The 13,947-nt window shown below is 32.5% G+C and overlaps 1 protein-coding gene across 1 annotated transcript; it reads left to right on the top strand.

Annotated features, from left to right (window-relative positions):
- The first annotated feature begins 336 nt into the window (after window positions 1-336).
- On the top strand, window positions 337-2,938 carry LOC132307716 (protochlorophyllide reductase, chloroplastic-like). Its single transcript, XM_059805551.1, has 5 exons — window positions 337-512; window positions 619-717; window positions 1,383-1,920; window positions 2,174-2,532; window positions 2,653-2,938. The coding sequence occupies exons 1-5, from the start codon at window positions 459-461 to the stop codon at window positions 2,806-2,808; spliced, it is 1,206 nt and encodes a 401-aa protein (XP_059661534.1). The 5' UTR covers window positions 337-458; the 3' UTR covers window positions 2,809-2,938.
- Window positions 2,939-13,947: the final 11,009 nt, after the last annotated feature.

Raw genomic sequence — 13,947 nt, 5'->3', positions numbered from 1 at the left:
GGTCCACTGCAGTTTGTCATGGGTTCAAAAACAATATCCAGTTGTGCTCTAATGGCCCACACCAAACCCTATCCCTCTCAAATTTTCCGTGCCTTGCACCATACCTATTGAGAGCGGAAACTTGGGGAAACGAGCCCTAAATATCCATTCCAAGGCCCATTCCATCCGAACCGTTACACCTAAAAAATAGTTTGAAAATATCAATACGAAATCCAAACTAAAAAATCTGATTGGTTGCTTGGGATTGAATTGGCAGATACCCCCGCAAGATAATTATCTTATCACAAATGACAGAACCCATTCTTGTTTATTTATATATATATATATATATATATATGCACACTGAAGTTACAAAAGCTTCCTATATCTTTCACTCATCCAAACAATCCTCTTCATATAAGAGGATTCCAAAGAAACCCAACTCAAATTAGTTCATTCGCTTCAACTTTGAGGTGCTTATGGCTCTCCAAGCTGCTTTTCTGCTTCCTTCTGCTTTCTCTGTCCCCAAAGAGGTTTGTTTCCCTTTTTTGTGCTGTTTATGAAGAAGCTAGAACCTTTGTATTGTCATCAAATTACAAATTGGGTTAATTTTTTTGAGGAAATGGTCTGTGTTTGCAGGGAAAGACTAGCTCAGCTTTGAAGGACTCTACTCTCTTTGGAGTGTCACTCTCAGACCATGTCAAATCTGACTTCAGCTCTTCTGCATTAAGATGCAAGGTACATTTATAAACTATAATTTTCCTACCAAACAGGACATTCCATTCCTGGGTACCAAACTCAACATAAGAGGATTTTTTTTTTTTTTTTTTCTATGTTTATACCCCCAAAATTGACTTTAAGCAATTATAAAATGTTGAATTACCATTATTTCTATATGGAATTTGTTGTGTAGAGAACTTATAATTGTATTAGAGCTACATTAATTGTGCCCAATGATTTCTGTTATTGGCCTTACCGGGAAAAAGAAGGATTATCTTGTGAAATAATTTTTGTGGCTGTATAAAGTGGAATTGGTGCATGTGGAAATTATCGAGTAATCGGGTCGAATTACCATTATTCATATATGGAATTTGTTGTGTTGAGAACTTATATTTGTATTAGAGCTACATTAATTGTGCCCAGTGATTCCTGTTATTGGCCTTACTTGAAAAAGAGATTATTCTATGAAAGAATTTTTGGGTCTATAAAAAAAGGTGGAATTTGTGCTTGTGGATATTATCAAGTAATCGGGTTGAATTACCATTATTTGTATATATCGAATTTGTTGTGTTGAGAACTTATATTTGTATTAGAGCTACATTTAGCAATAGTGTGGAATGCTTCAGCATTTCGTTTAGATTGGGGCATGTTAAGGACTCTGCATGAATGGGTTTTGATAACAGAGAGAATCTAACCAAAGAAAGGTACCCATTGGCGGCATAAGAGTTCAGGCAGTGGCTACAACACCAGCTATCAATGTGGCAGCACCAGAAGGGAAGAAAACACTGAGAAAGGGCAGTGTTGTGATCACCGGCGCCTCCTCTGGATTGGGACTGGCCACAGCTAAGGCTCTGGCCGAGACAGGCAAATGGCACGTAATTATGGCCTGCAGGGACTTCCTAAAGGCTGAAAGAGCCGCCAAGTCGGCTGGCATTGCCAAGGAAAATTATACTGTCATGCATCTGGACCTCTCCTCGCTTGACAGTGTCCGGCAGTTTGTAGACAACTTCAGGCGTTCAGGCCGGCCACTTGATGTGCTGGTTTGCAATGCAGCTGTCTATCAACCAACTGCTAAAGAGCCTTCTTTTACAGCTGAAGGTTTTGAGCTTAGTGTCGGGACAAACCATCTTGGACACTTTCTCCTCGCGAGATTGATGCTTGATGACTTGAAGCAATCTGATTGCAAATCAAAGAGACTCATTATTGTCGGCTCAATTACAGGTACTAAGTAAAATTGTTACTAAACAGATTGTGTGACCAAAATTTTAACTATATAAACCAGTTCTATTAGGAAATTTTAATTCATTTTCATTGCATACATCATACCCCTTTTGTGTTTGACCTGCATTGCTTCCAACTCAAATTCATTCTGCAGTTATACAAATTAACACATTCCTGGTTGTTTTCTGAATTCTGTATCATTCTGTTACCATTGTTGTATTAAGTGTTGTGTTGTTTATGTAACATATCCTAGGTAACACGAATACTTTGGCCGGGAATGTGCCCCCAAAGGCCAACCTCGGGGATCTGAGAGGACTTTCTGCAGGACTGAACGGGCTAAACAGCTCTGCCATGATTGATGGTGGTGATTTTGACGGTGCCAAGGCATACAAGGACAGCAAGGTCTGCAACATGCTCACCATGCAAGAGTTTCATCGCCGCTACCATGAGGATACTGGGATCACATTTGCTTCCCTTTACCCTGGTTGCATTGCCACAACAGGCTTGTTCAGGGAGCACATCCCCTTGTTCAGGCTCCTGTTCCCTCCATTCCAGAAGTACATCACCAAGGGATATGTCTCCGAGGAAGAAGCTGGAAAGCGACTTGCACAGGTAAATTAACATTACTACTTTGCATAACTAAGCAAGTAGGAATATATAAACATACATAGGGAGCAGTCATGTTGCAATGTCGGTTTTGTGTGGACTTATTAGTTGGTGTTTTGTGTGTAGGTTGTGAGTGAACCAAGCTTGACAAAGTCAGGTGTGTACTGGAGCTGGAACAATAACTCATCCTCATTCGAGAATCAATTATCTCAAGAAGCCAGTGATGCAGAAAAGGCGCGTAAGGTATGGGAAGTGAGTGAGAAACTTGTTGGTTTGGCTTAGATGGGATCCTTGAGATTCTCCTTGTGAGTGCAGAGTGTGGATTAGGATGCTTTCCTGTTGTATACAGTTTTCACTTTTTTTTAAAATTAGACGACGATAATAAATCACTCACATAGTTTTCCAATGGCAATTCCTAGGAGTACAGAGTTTCTTCATATGAATGATGGCAATTCCAATGGTGATTTTATAAGTACAATCTACTACGATGAATTACTGCATCATCAGCATTACATTCTAGTTTATGCAATCTCTTATGAGAACTAAAATTGAACAGTAGTGGCGAAATTTTCATGAACTTTGGTTCTTGCGTTTGTACACAAGTTCAGTGCTTTTCCACATAATAGTGCAAAGAATAGACTTTGTTTTTTTAATTTTTTTTTGACATTAAGGGAATTTGAAGTTCACACTCTCAGATGGCTCAATAATGTCCAGAAAGTGGCAAATCATTCCTCCAATGCCTTCACACACCGAATTGGGGCAATTATACCTCCATGCATTTCTCCTACTTCCTTGCTCGCTGGTTAGGCACGTTGGAAGTCAACTAATTTGAAAAACTAAAGGCCAGTTTGGTTTATCATTTAGAAAATAGTTCGTAAGAACTACTAAAATAGAAAACTATAAAAAAGACCGTTGTCTGAAAATTGATTTTTTTATTTTATTTTTTTACCTGAGTTTTCAGTAAATTGCTGTCAAAAACTGCTAACCAATCAGATTTTTACACAATTTTTTTATTTTCAGTTTTCAGTAAACTGTTAACTGAACCCAAGCATGCCCTAAAATGCCAAAACTACTCTTCTTTGTCAAATGATCAAATAAATAAGCCTTGCTCACTTTTCAAAATTACAAATGTTAACCTTCATTTGTTGGACCTTTATACCCTCACATATCAGTACTCAAAAACCCACTCATTGCTTGGGTTTACAACCTTACATTCTCACTCTCATCCCAAGTTGAAGGTTTACAGTGGCTGCTGTAAACCTCCACTATTCTCATAATGGGAGGTTTTTAGCATCACAAAACTCAGTAGAACAGAAATTAGTTCTTCAAGAACAAAATTATTTTTTTCCCTTTGACTAAGCAAGAAATTCATTCAAAATAAAGGACAAAGGAAGGCAGGGAGAGAATTGGGATTGAATCCAGCCAGGTAGCATTTTTCCTTTAATACTAATTTGAACCTAACTCACACAATCGTTCTCAATAAGTGTCGCTTTTACGTTCCGAGCACGCTCTGGCTCTCAGGCTCTGTGCACGCTTTTGCTTTGGTTTTCACTACTTGTGACTTAATTTTGCCGCTTCCACGCTCTCCCTCTCGAATTAGTTTTATCTCTGCCTTCGCTTTATGTGACTTAAGTTTGGACTCTTACTCCTAAAGTTTTGGGCTTCGTTTTGGGCTTCGTTTTGGGCTTCGATGTGTTAATTGTTGATCTTTTTATTTTTTCATAGGCCTCATTTCCCAATCGTTTATTTTTTTGTGGGCTACAAGAACCAATCCACTCCTTTTGAATTTCATGTTATGTGTTTCCTTAACGCTATAACTTTTACCATTAATGAGCAAATTATGCGTTAACTGGTAATAATAAAATCTATGAACACGAATTTTAATGTGTTGCCAGAAAAAAAAAAAAAAAAAAAAAAAAAAAAAAAAAAAAAAAACGCGAATTTTAAAATTCATTTTTGTATCAATATGGTTTACATGTTGATCATATGACATGTCAATTTGTTTTTTTATAAAAAAAAATTTTGGTGGTTAGATAAGGCATTTTTTACCCACTCCTCATTTCGAATTTTTATTTTATTATTATTATTATTATTATTATTATTTGTTGTTGTGGTTAGATAGGCATTTTCTCTAGTTAACCTGGCCAACAAGGGGTGTAGAGTGTTCTCACCATTCCTGTGCATGCCTCAGGTATTAGGTAGCACAAACACAGACATGAGTATGATATGATATAGGCACGACGATATGATAAATTTCAAAGAAATAGAATACGGATATAACAAAGATATGCCAAAAAGAATAAATAAATAAAACTATATTATTATTCAAAATTTAATTTAATTTTTTTTCCAATTTCTCAATAATGTCATATACACATTTTAGGGGATTTCACTACTTTTTCCTCTATTATTTTATTTCTCATCTTTTTATTCTTCCTCCTCTTATTCTTTTTGCGTTCTCTCTCATTGGATTGGCTTAAATATTGATATGAGAAGTTAGATCAAAACTTTACCAAAAAAAAGAAAAAAAAAGAAGAAGAAGAAGAAGATATGTTGTTGACCTTTCAAGCTTAATTTTTATTTTTACCTGATTACTCAATACTCCATTAGATTTTAAAATTCGAGTTGAGCCTCATGGTTTTAGAAAATATTAACAAAATAATTGTGACATGTTCTTAGCGTATTCAAGTCGCATCCTTGCCTTGTCAACGTCAAAAAATATTCATTTTAAAATGTAGACACTTCTATCTGACACCTTTTAAGCCGTATCCTCCATGTCTATGCTCAACACATGTCTGACAACGCCACGGCTCCTATGACAAGAATATATATGCTTCCTAGATCAAGCACTTTCATTACACTGGAGAAGATTTTGATCTGCATTGTATCAGGCAAGAGGAATCGGAATTCTTTTTATTAGACATTTGGGTATTTAATTGCACACAAGCTCATCTGAAATCTGATTTATAACATGAGAGGAAAGAATTCCATTTCTCAAAAAATACCAAGATCTACTAGCATGGTCCTATCAGGATGTAAATATATTGTATGAGTGTTAAATTGTTGTTGCATCATCAATGTGTCATGGGAGGTCTTTCTCTAACAGAAACTTGCTTATTTAATCATTGATTTAAGATAATTTTAAATAATTTATTTGAATTTTTATATTTTTTCAAAAAATATTTTAATTGAGTGATTAAATAAAAAGAGATAATTCTTCTTATCATGAGTGGAAGTCTATGATAGCATTATTCTATGTATTATGGACACACATAGTAGTATTTTTGGCAACATCAATATTTATGCACTATTTGATTGGAAGGAAGCAAGAGTATAGAGGGAATATAAAAAGGAAGAAATAAACTTCTTTTGTTTGACAGAGAGGAGGCAAGGAGAATATAGAAAAGAAGATGAATGAGTCATTTTTTCTTCTTCACAAATTTTTATTCCTTTAAATATGAACGTAAGACACAGAAGAAAAAAGACAAAACTATTATAAACGTTTTTAAAAAACTTTTCTTATAATTAACACTCTCTTGTATGTGTTCTATTTATATTATCTCATTCTCTTTTCTTTCATCCAACCAAACAAAAAGAGAGAATGTTATAATCTCTTTATTAGGGATTTGCAGTGGCAAAGTTTAACATGACCTGCCAATAAGACTCGAACACGACACGAGTTAAATGGATTTTGATGGACTTTAAATGGGTTCGGATAATAAATGGGTCGACACGATTAACTTATTTAGTTAATCGTGTCGTGTTTAAGTTGAGGTGGTTCAACTCGTATAACCCGTTTATACCTTTTTAACTATATGTATTACAAACAAATTTATATTTAAGTTTCACAATAACTATGTAAACTTGTGACTTATAACTTACTCTTTTGTAGATTAGTGGCTATTTAGTAATTTAGTTGCATTAAAACTTACATTTTTTTAGTATTTATTATTTGATTGAGTATTATTAATAATTTAAATATTTTTTTATTTTAAAAAATAAGTCATTAAACAATTAGATGTATAACCGGTTTAATAAATTAGTCCGATAAGTGCTAATAAATTTTGACACGTATAGTTAACAAGTCATGTTTGAATTAAACTATTTAATAAAATATTATCAAATTGATATATGTGAACACGAATTAGCACCGTAATCATATAAGTTCAATTTATACTAGTCACAATTTTTAAAAAATAACACCTTCTTCTTTTTTCTTTTTTCTTTTTTCTTTTTATTTTAAGGACAGAGGAGTCAATTTTAGTCGGAGCATTAAAGTGGCATTCAAATGCATTGAATATAGGATCCAGGTCCCCACCCAAGAAAAAGGCGTAGACCCCACTGAAAAGAAAAAGCAGTAAGATAAGCTGCTGCACATCTCACCATTCTTGTCTTTTCTTGTTATCGACTTGATACATGGCCTAGTTGTATTCCATGCCCTTTGGACTTATATATCGCCACGTGAAAAGTACGGCATTTGACAACTCATACACACATATTAATATAATATTAAATAAATAAATACTACGTGTATATCTCTAGTGGTAATAAATTCCCCCAAAAAAAAAAAAAAAAAGAAGGTAATAAATTACTAGAACCAATAATGGCCCCACCCATCATGTGCACTTCTGGACTTTGTTTAATCATTTCCTCCTCTCCACTTTGGACTCTTCTGTAGCTGCAGTCACCGTTACTCCGTATCTCTGCAATTCCACTCAAACCATTTGGATCTACTTCATCAATGTCAATAGTGTATGCGTGTGTATGAGTGTGTGAGACAATATGTGACTGTATTTCTTGTTATTATGAGATGGGTGGCATTTCTCATACATATATATATAATTGGGCTTAGTGTTTGTCTCTGTTTTTTTATGTATGTACTACCAAACTTTCACGTATTATTGGAATTGAATTTTGATCAACGGTAATCACGCATTCTATATAGTACAAGGAAACAAAAACATAATGAGCTTCATGTATGACATGTGAGTCCTTTTCTAAGCTTTTTTACTATGTTATTGGAATTGAATTTTGATCAACGGTAATCATGCATTCTAGATAGTACAAGGAAACAAAAACATAATGAGCTGTATTTGTTTGTTTCATAAACAGAGTCAATGAAATATCTAAGGATTCGATCTCTTTTGTCACATTCAATATTAGCTCCAAACTGTGGCAAAAACAGGACAGAAAAAGAGGCATTAATTCTTCAGCTAATTCAAAGTTCATTGGTGTAATGAGTCCGGACTTCAAATCGAACTAAAAAATTTAAACTATTGAATAGTGTTGTATGTTTGTTCTTATAAATTCAAGACTTTCTCGACCTAAATCCAAATCCGATATAGTAGTCAGTCCATTAACAATAAAATATCTGAATTTTCAAAATTGATTCTCATGCATGTGTTGATGACATGACCAAACAATACTTCAGATGCAATCAAAATAATACAAATGGAAGTTTCTGATTGATGGTACTTACTTATTATTCACACCATTTTCAAAATATGAATACTGAACTGGCAGGGAAAGGGCATGTGGGGATGTTCTGTGTCTATTACATTAACAAAGAGCACCAAAGAATATTTCTTTGCAAGTTGTCTTAGAAGTGATATGCTATCACTAACCAAAACACAAGAGAATAATATAAGCAAAGTGATAAGCTACCATCTTCTATTTTATAATCTTGGACTCCATTGAAGACTTATCAAGCAACACCACAATGAATGTAGTGTATTACATAATTGTACATTCAGTATATAATTAAGGGTACATTAGACCTATACCACTTACTTGATGTTTGGGATATCCCAAAGATGATATACTTCTTTATATTTTATTTCTTTCTGCAACATGGACAAACCTAGCATATCCTTACGGTCTTGACCTAAGTTCTCAGTTCATATAGGTTGTCATGTAATGTCTGTTGTGTGACGCTTGCATGGCACTTGCGTGACGTAGCTTTTTGGCTTAATAATATGCTTCGTACTCTTTTTTTTCCTTCTGATAATTAATCTGATAGTTCCTTTTCTCCAATTGCACCTCACTTTTTAGCTATGACCTAAGATATGGGAGATTTATCAGGATTGGAATCCTCTCCTATACAAGTTTTTATAGTTATTTCATCAAGAATGCAATTCCAATGTGAAAGTGTTGTGTGTCAAAATAAAGTTGCTTTGGTATTGCATTTGAACGTAATATGAATGTTATATCTTCAGTATAAATATGTTATATATGAATAATGATGTATACAAAACAAGAAGTCCACCTCATACTATTTTTATCTTTTTCTCAACCAAAGCCAAAGGTGTGACATTTTAGGACCCCACCTCCATCTCTTTTTTTTTTTTTTTTTTTTTTTTTTTTTGCGGAAGGTAAGTATATTGTATTGAAATTAAACGAGATACAAAACAAGGCCCGAACGAAAAAAAAACGGGCCACACTCAAACCACTTGGCGAAGCCTAAAGCCCACACCAATCAAGCAGTTGCTCTAAGACAATTATAGGCTAAAGGAAACCCTAGACTATTGTTGTCTCAGCCAACATATGTATCCGGTGATTCTTTCCTTTTTCAAGTTCCCAAGCATTGTAGCAACACTTCAATTTCAAGATGTTGGTTAATTTGGGATTAGTGGTCGATGTCTCTGTTCCATAATAATTGACCATGACACCACCAACTCGTACGAAATTAATTTAAAATAAACAAATAAAATGCATGGTTGTTATATGTACAAGTTAAAAAGCTTTAAATTACATTGAATTAGCTATTATATACTCCCTCTGTCCTAATTTAGATGTCACTTTTAGGAAGTATGAATTTTTAAGGGGACATATGAGACATGTTTTGTCTCCCAATAAAATTACTAATTTACCTTTCTAAGTTTTGAATATTCAAATTTAAAATTTTAAATTTTAAGGACATATATGAAAATATATAAAATATGTTGTTTGAAAAAAAAAAGTGAGTAGTGATAACTATTTTGGGACAAGTCAAAAAAAAAAGCATGATATTTTTTTTTGAGACAGAGAAAGTGTATATATATAATAAGATATCCCCACACATATATATATATTCATGCCAACAAAATTATTAGTACCATAGGTCCATAACAGGCAACACATAGTATATGCGTGTGAGAGTGTGTGTGGGGATATCTTATTAAGTTTGTCCATTCTAATTAACGACCGTTAATTATACATTTAGATCTCACCATGATATATGGTCAAAAACGTCACTTTCAAGGGGGTGTGTGTGTTTGAAATTAAAATAAGACCTTAATTCCTTGTTAAATTGAATAACTTTAATCTTTCAACCATAACCATTAAACAAACGTCAAAAGAAAAGACAAAAAATCAACAAATCAGTGAAAAGATTATGTTGACAACCTGTCATTATGGTACGTGTGACATGAGTTTTTTTGTTTTTTTGTTTTAGTTTTTCTTTCATTTTCAAAACATCTAATGTTAGTCCTAACTCACTTTTCTGTATCTAATAATTGATGTCTGTATTTATATAAATTGACCTCCTATATCACATATATGAGCAGACACGTATCTTTGCATCTTGTCAAATAATTGAAAGTTTTTGTCTGAAAAGTGGTCCAAATATATATATATATATATATATATATATATATATATATATATAGCAAACGTCCAAATATATGAAGTATACCATTCTCCCTCGTCGGTTATGGCTAGCTGTAACACTCCGTTTTCAAATTTTGATTATTAATTTAATTTTTGCCCTAACATTTTTTTCGTTTGGATATAAAAAATTATGATTTTCAATGCCCCACAAGAAACAAATGTTGAATGTAATAATGAAAGCTTAACGGCATGTTTAGTTCGGTTCTTAAGATTTCAAAAGATAAAAAAGTGTAGTTAAAAAACTAAAATACAAAGTTCTTTGAAAACATATATTTTTTTAACTTCTAAAAACTGAAAGAATCTAACAAAATTTTGTAGTTTTTTATATTTTTTATTTTTACATTTCTGTTAAAAGAAACTAAACCAAACAAGTTCTAAGATGTCTAGGCCCAATAGTCTTACTTTCTTGCATGTAATTTCATTTCCATTTTCTTGCCTATCTCATATTTTTTCTCTCCTTTTTATATCTTTCAAAGTCCAAGTTTATCTTCCATAGTGTAGATCATTGCGGTATATTATATATATAGAACAAAAAATAATAATAATAATAAGATCATTACCCGATAATTTAATTGATAGATCTTTCAATTCTTTGAACATTTGTACATGTGATTGAATTTCCTCTCTTCCTATTTTGCTAAAAAATAATAAAACAAACTTAAATTGACGAATCTAAATTTAAAATTCAAGACTAAATCCAAGTTTATTTTTCATATTTTTTATTTTTTGATATAAAATTAAGGTAAAAATAATGGTAATATTCGACAACGCGCATGTTTTCTTGTTGTTGCCCTTCTTCATTTTCCATTAAGAATCATAATTATTCCAAAATCTGACTTTTATTTAAGTAGTTCACATTCATACAATACTGACTCTCTCGGGTCTTGGATACAAGAGACATCCTTATAATTTTGATCAAATGTTGGAGTATTTATATATTCCTTAGTCAGATAGGTTGACCACCCCAACTAAATCAAACTTCTCATGACGCCCAAGGAATCTTAAAACTATTTTAATGATGAACTCGATAAAATTAAAAAAATTATTATCAAGTCTTTAGATAAAAGAAATATATTTTTATTGGCCTAGTGATATGCTGTTAAGTGAGTTAAAATTCACATTAATCAATAAATTATTTACAAAATGTTGCCCTTTCTAACATCTCTCTATTTGAATCTTAAGATAATGCCAACACATTGAAGCACATATAAAATTTAAATTAATTTCTCTTTTGCTTAAAAAATTCAAAGAAAAAAAAATTATTAGCCTTGTAGCTCAAAGACAGCAATGGCGATTCAATGGTGGCAAATTATGATAAATGTAAAATAATTTTCAACTTCTACTTCTATTATTATGTTGAGTGAAATGTCTTCAAACAAGAATTTAATGCAGCTTTAGAAATGAAGCACAGAAAGCTATTGCAGAACTGAAAGATGACACCGCACACTAAGAAGATGAAATCATGAAACACGACGCATATTGCAATATCATATCAAATACGTTACATTCTTGAATCAATAGCATTGCAATATCATATTGGGAGTGCTGCTACTTGGCTGGGTTAAAAAAAACCTTACTACTAACGACACCTTATGTGGTTGAACACGTATCAAATGATAGTGAAATTCTTTACAACTTTTATCTTCATTCTTCACACGTCTTTCCTTTTATTTATCTATTTCTTTATCTTTTCTTTTTTCTTTCTTCCATGAAAACAAACAGACCACCTCCAACAACATAACAATTGAAAAAATAATTGGATAACAACCAAAAAAAATAGCCTGTCGATTTTATATGAATTTAAGGTTATGTAAAAATATTTTATGATTTTTTTGAATGGATTTTTCTTTGTTTTTTTTTTTTTTTTTTTTTTGGTTATGTTTTGTTTGATATATGAAACTTCTCTTATTTCCCTTCCTTTCAGATAGTAATTTTTTTAGACTTTTCAGTTCTAAATTTCTCAGTGGGAATGAAGTGGGAGACTAGGACTACAAATTTATGCAAAACAAATTAGGAATAGAATGTGAGAGTGAACCGGATAGAACACTGCAGAGACGGAAGATAAAATTGTGAATATTGAGAGATTAAACATGTCCCGCCCGTACGAAAGTCACTATGGAGTCGGTGAAAATTTGTCGACCATTATATTATTTTTCATTAGATATAATATGTTTTATGTGTACTATACATGGATTAAGGATTAAGTCTTACTCTGATATCAATTTTAATGTTTAAGTGTTTTGTAATTCAGTTCAAAAACTCAAATTATTGGATAAAACTGACACTCTGTTCATGTATGCCCATTTACTTTTCGAACCCTCGTGGATGGTAGAATAATAGAATCCAATGTTTTAGTACTGTTGCACCCATGTGAGGAATGGTGGGTTGATATCAAATATCGTTCATCACGAGTGGGCCCCAGAGTAATGGGGGGTCGATATCAAATATCATTCATCACGAGAGGGCCCCACAACATATGACTCCTCCATTCCTATCATGATGATGGATATCCCCTAAAAACCGTACGTGCGGGTCCTTAGCTTGAATCAGATGGCATGCAGTTTGATAAAGTGGTATAGTGCTAGTAATACAGGCTACTAAGCTTTGTTGGATTGCTAATCACATCAGCAATTGTGCTGATGTGGCTAGCAACAATATATTGCTATCTTTCAGACACGGTATGGGTTAATTGATATCTATTATTTTATTATTTTTTGTTGTACTTTTTTAATACATTTAATATTTTGAGTAAAAAAAATTAAAAACATATTTATTTTTTTGTTTGTTTGTATTTTTTAAAACGGCTACTTTTTCAACCACTTGAAATTTTTTTTTATTATATATTGTTATCTTTTAGTCACGGTATGGGTTAATTGATATTTATTATTTTATTATTTTTGTTTGTATTTTTTAAAATGGCTACTTTTTCAACCACTTGAAATTTTTTTTATAATATATTTGAATAGAATACTTCTTTTAATACATTTAAATTAATATATTTTCTCATAATTAAATAAATCAAAAATACATTACATATTTTCTCACAATTACATAAATAAAATAAATAAAAAGGCATTATTGTTGACCCTAAAGGTCATTCAAAGACCGTCTAATGATTTTGATGATTACAAAACATTAATAAGTGTTCTCGGACTAATGTTTACATTGAGTATACAGAGAAAAGGAATCAAATGCGCAAAGAAATTACAACCAAGCAAACAAAGACGAAAATATCATTTCGAGTGAAAACAAGATTCATCTCATGCACAAAGCATTGTTGATCAAATTAAAGAAAAAGGGGTAGATAGTTTGGTGAGTGATTAGGATCTTTGTTAAAGTAATTCATGAATCAGTTGGAAGCTCATATCTACAAGCTCATGCATTCTCTTCAAAAACATTTTCCAAAATCTTGCATTTAAAAGAAAAATCAAAATTTCCCTAGATCTTGTAATCGGTTAGGAGACACTATGTAACCGGTTAAATGAACAAAGCAGAAAGCTTGATCTGACATAATGCATCTTGTAACCGATTAGAAAGCTGGGTCTAAACGTTTAGATCAACACACACAGAATGATGCTTCTTTTCATAATCCCTCATAACCGATTAGGAAAATTCATGTAACCGTTTACCTTAGCTCAAACAGATCATAATTATTGTTGGCCAATGATGTAATCGGTTAGAAAGAAATATATAACCGATTATCTTCGCTTGAACAAAACAACACTTTTTGGCCATTGATGTAACCGGTTAGATTCACTAAAACAGAATGTCACT

Source organism: Cornus florida, unplaced genomic scaffold (assembly GCF_030987335.1).
Source record: "Cornus florida cultivar Cherokee Brave unplaced genomic scaffold, ASM3098733v1 CherokeeBrave_3.0.0_Hap2_Chr05, whole genome shotgun sequence".
Lineage (NCBI taxonomy): Eukaryota > Viridiplantae > Streptophyta > Magnoliopsida > Cornales > Cornaceae > Cornus > Cornus florida.
Note: the sequence above shows the minus strand (reverse complement) of the source record. Positions and strands in the feature narration are given on the sequence as shown.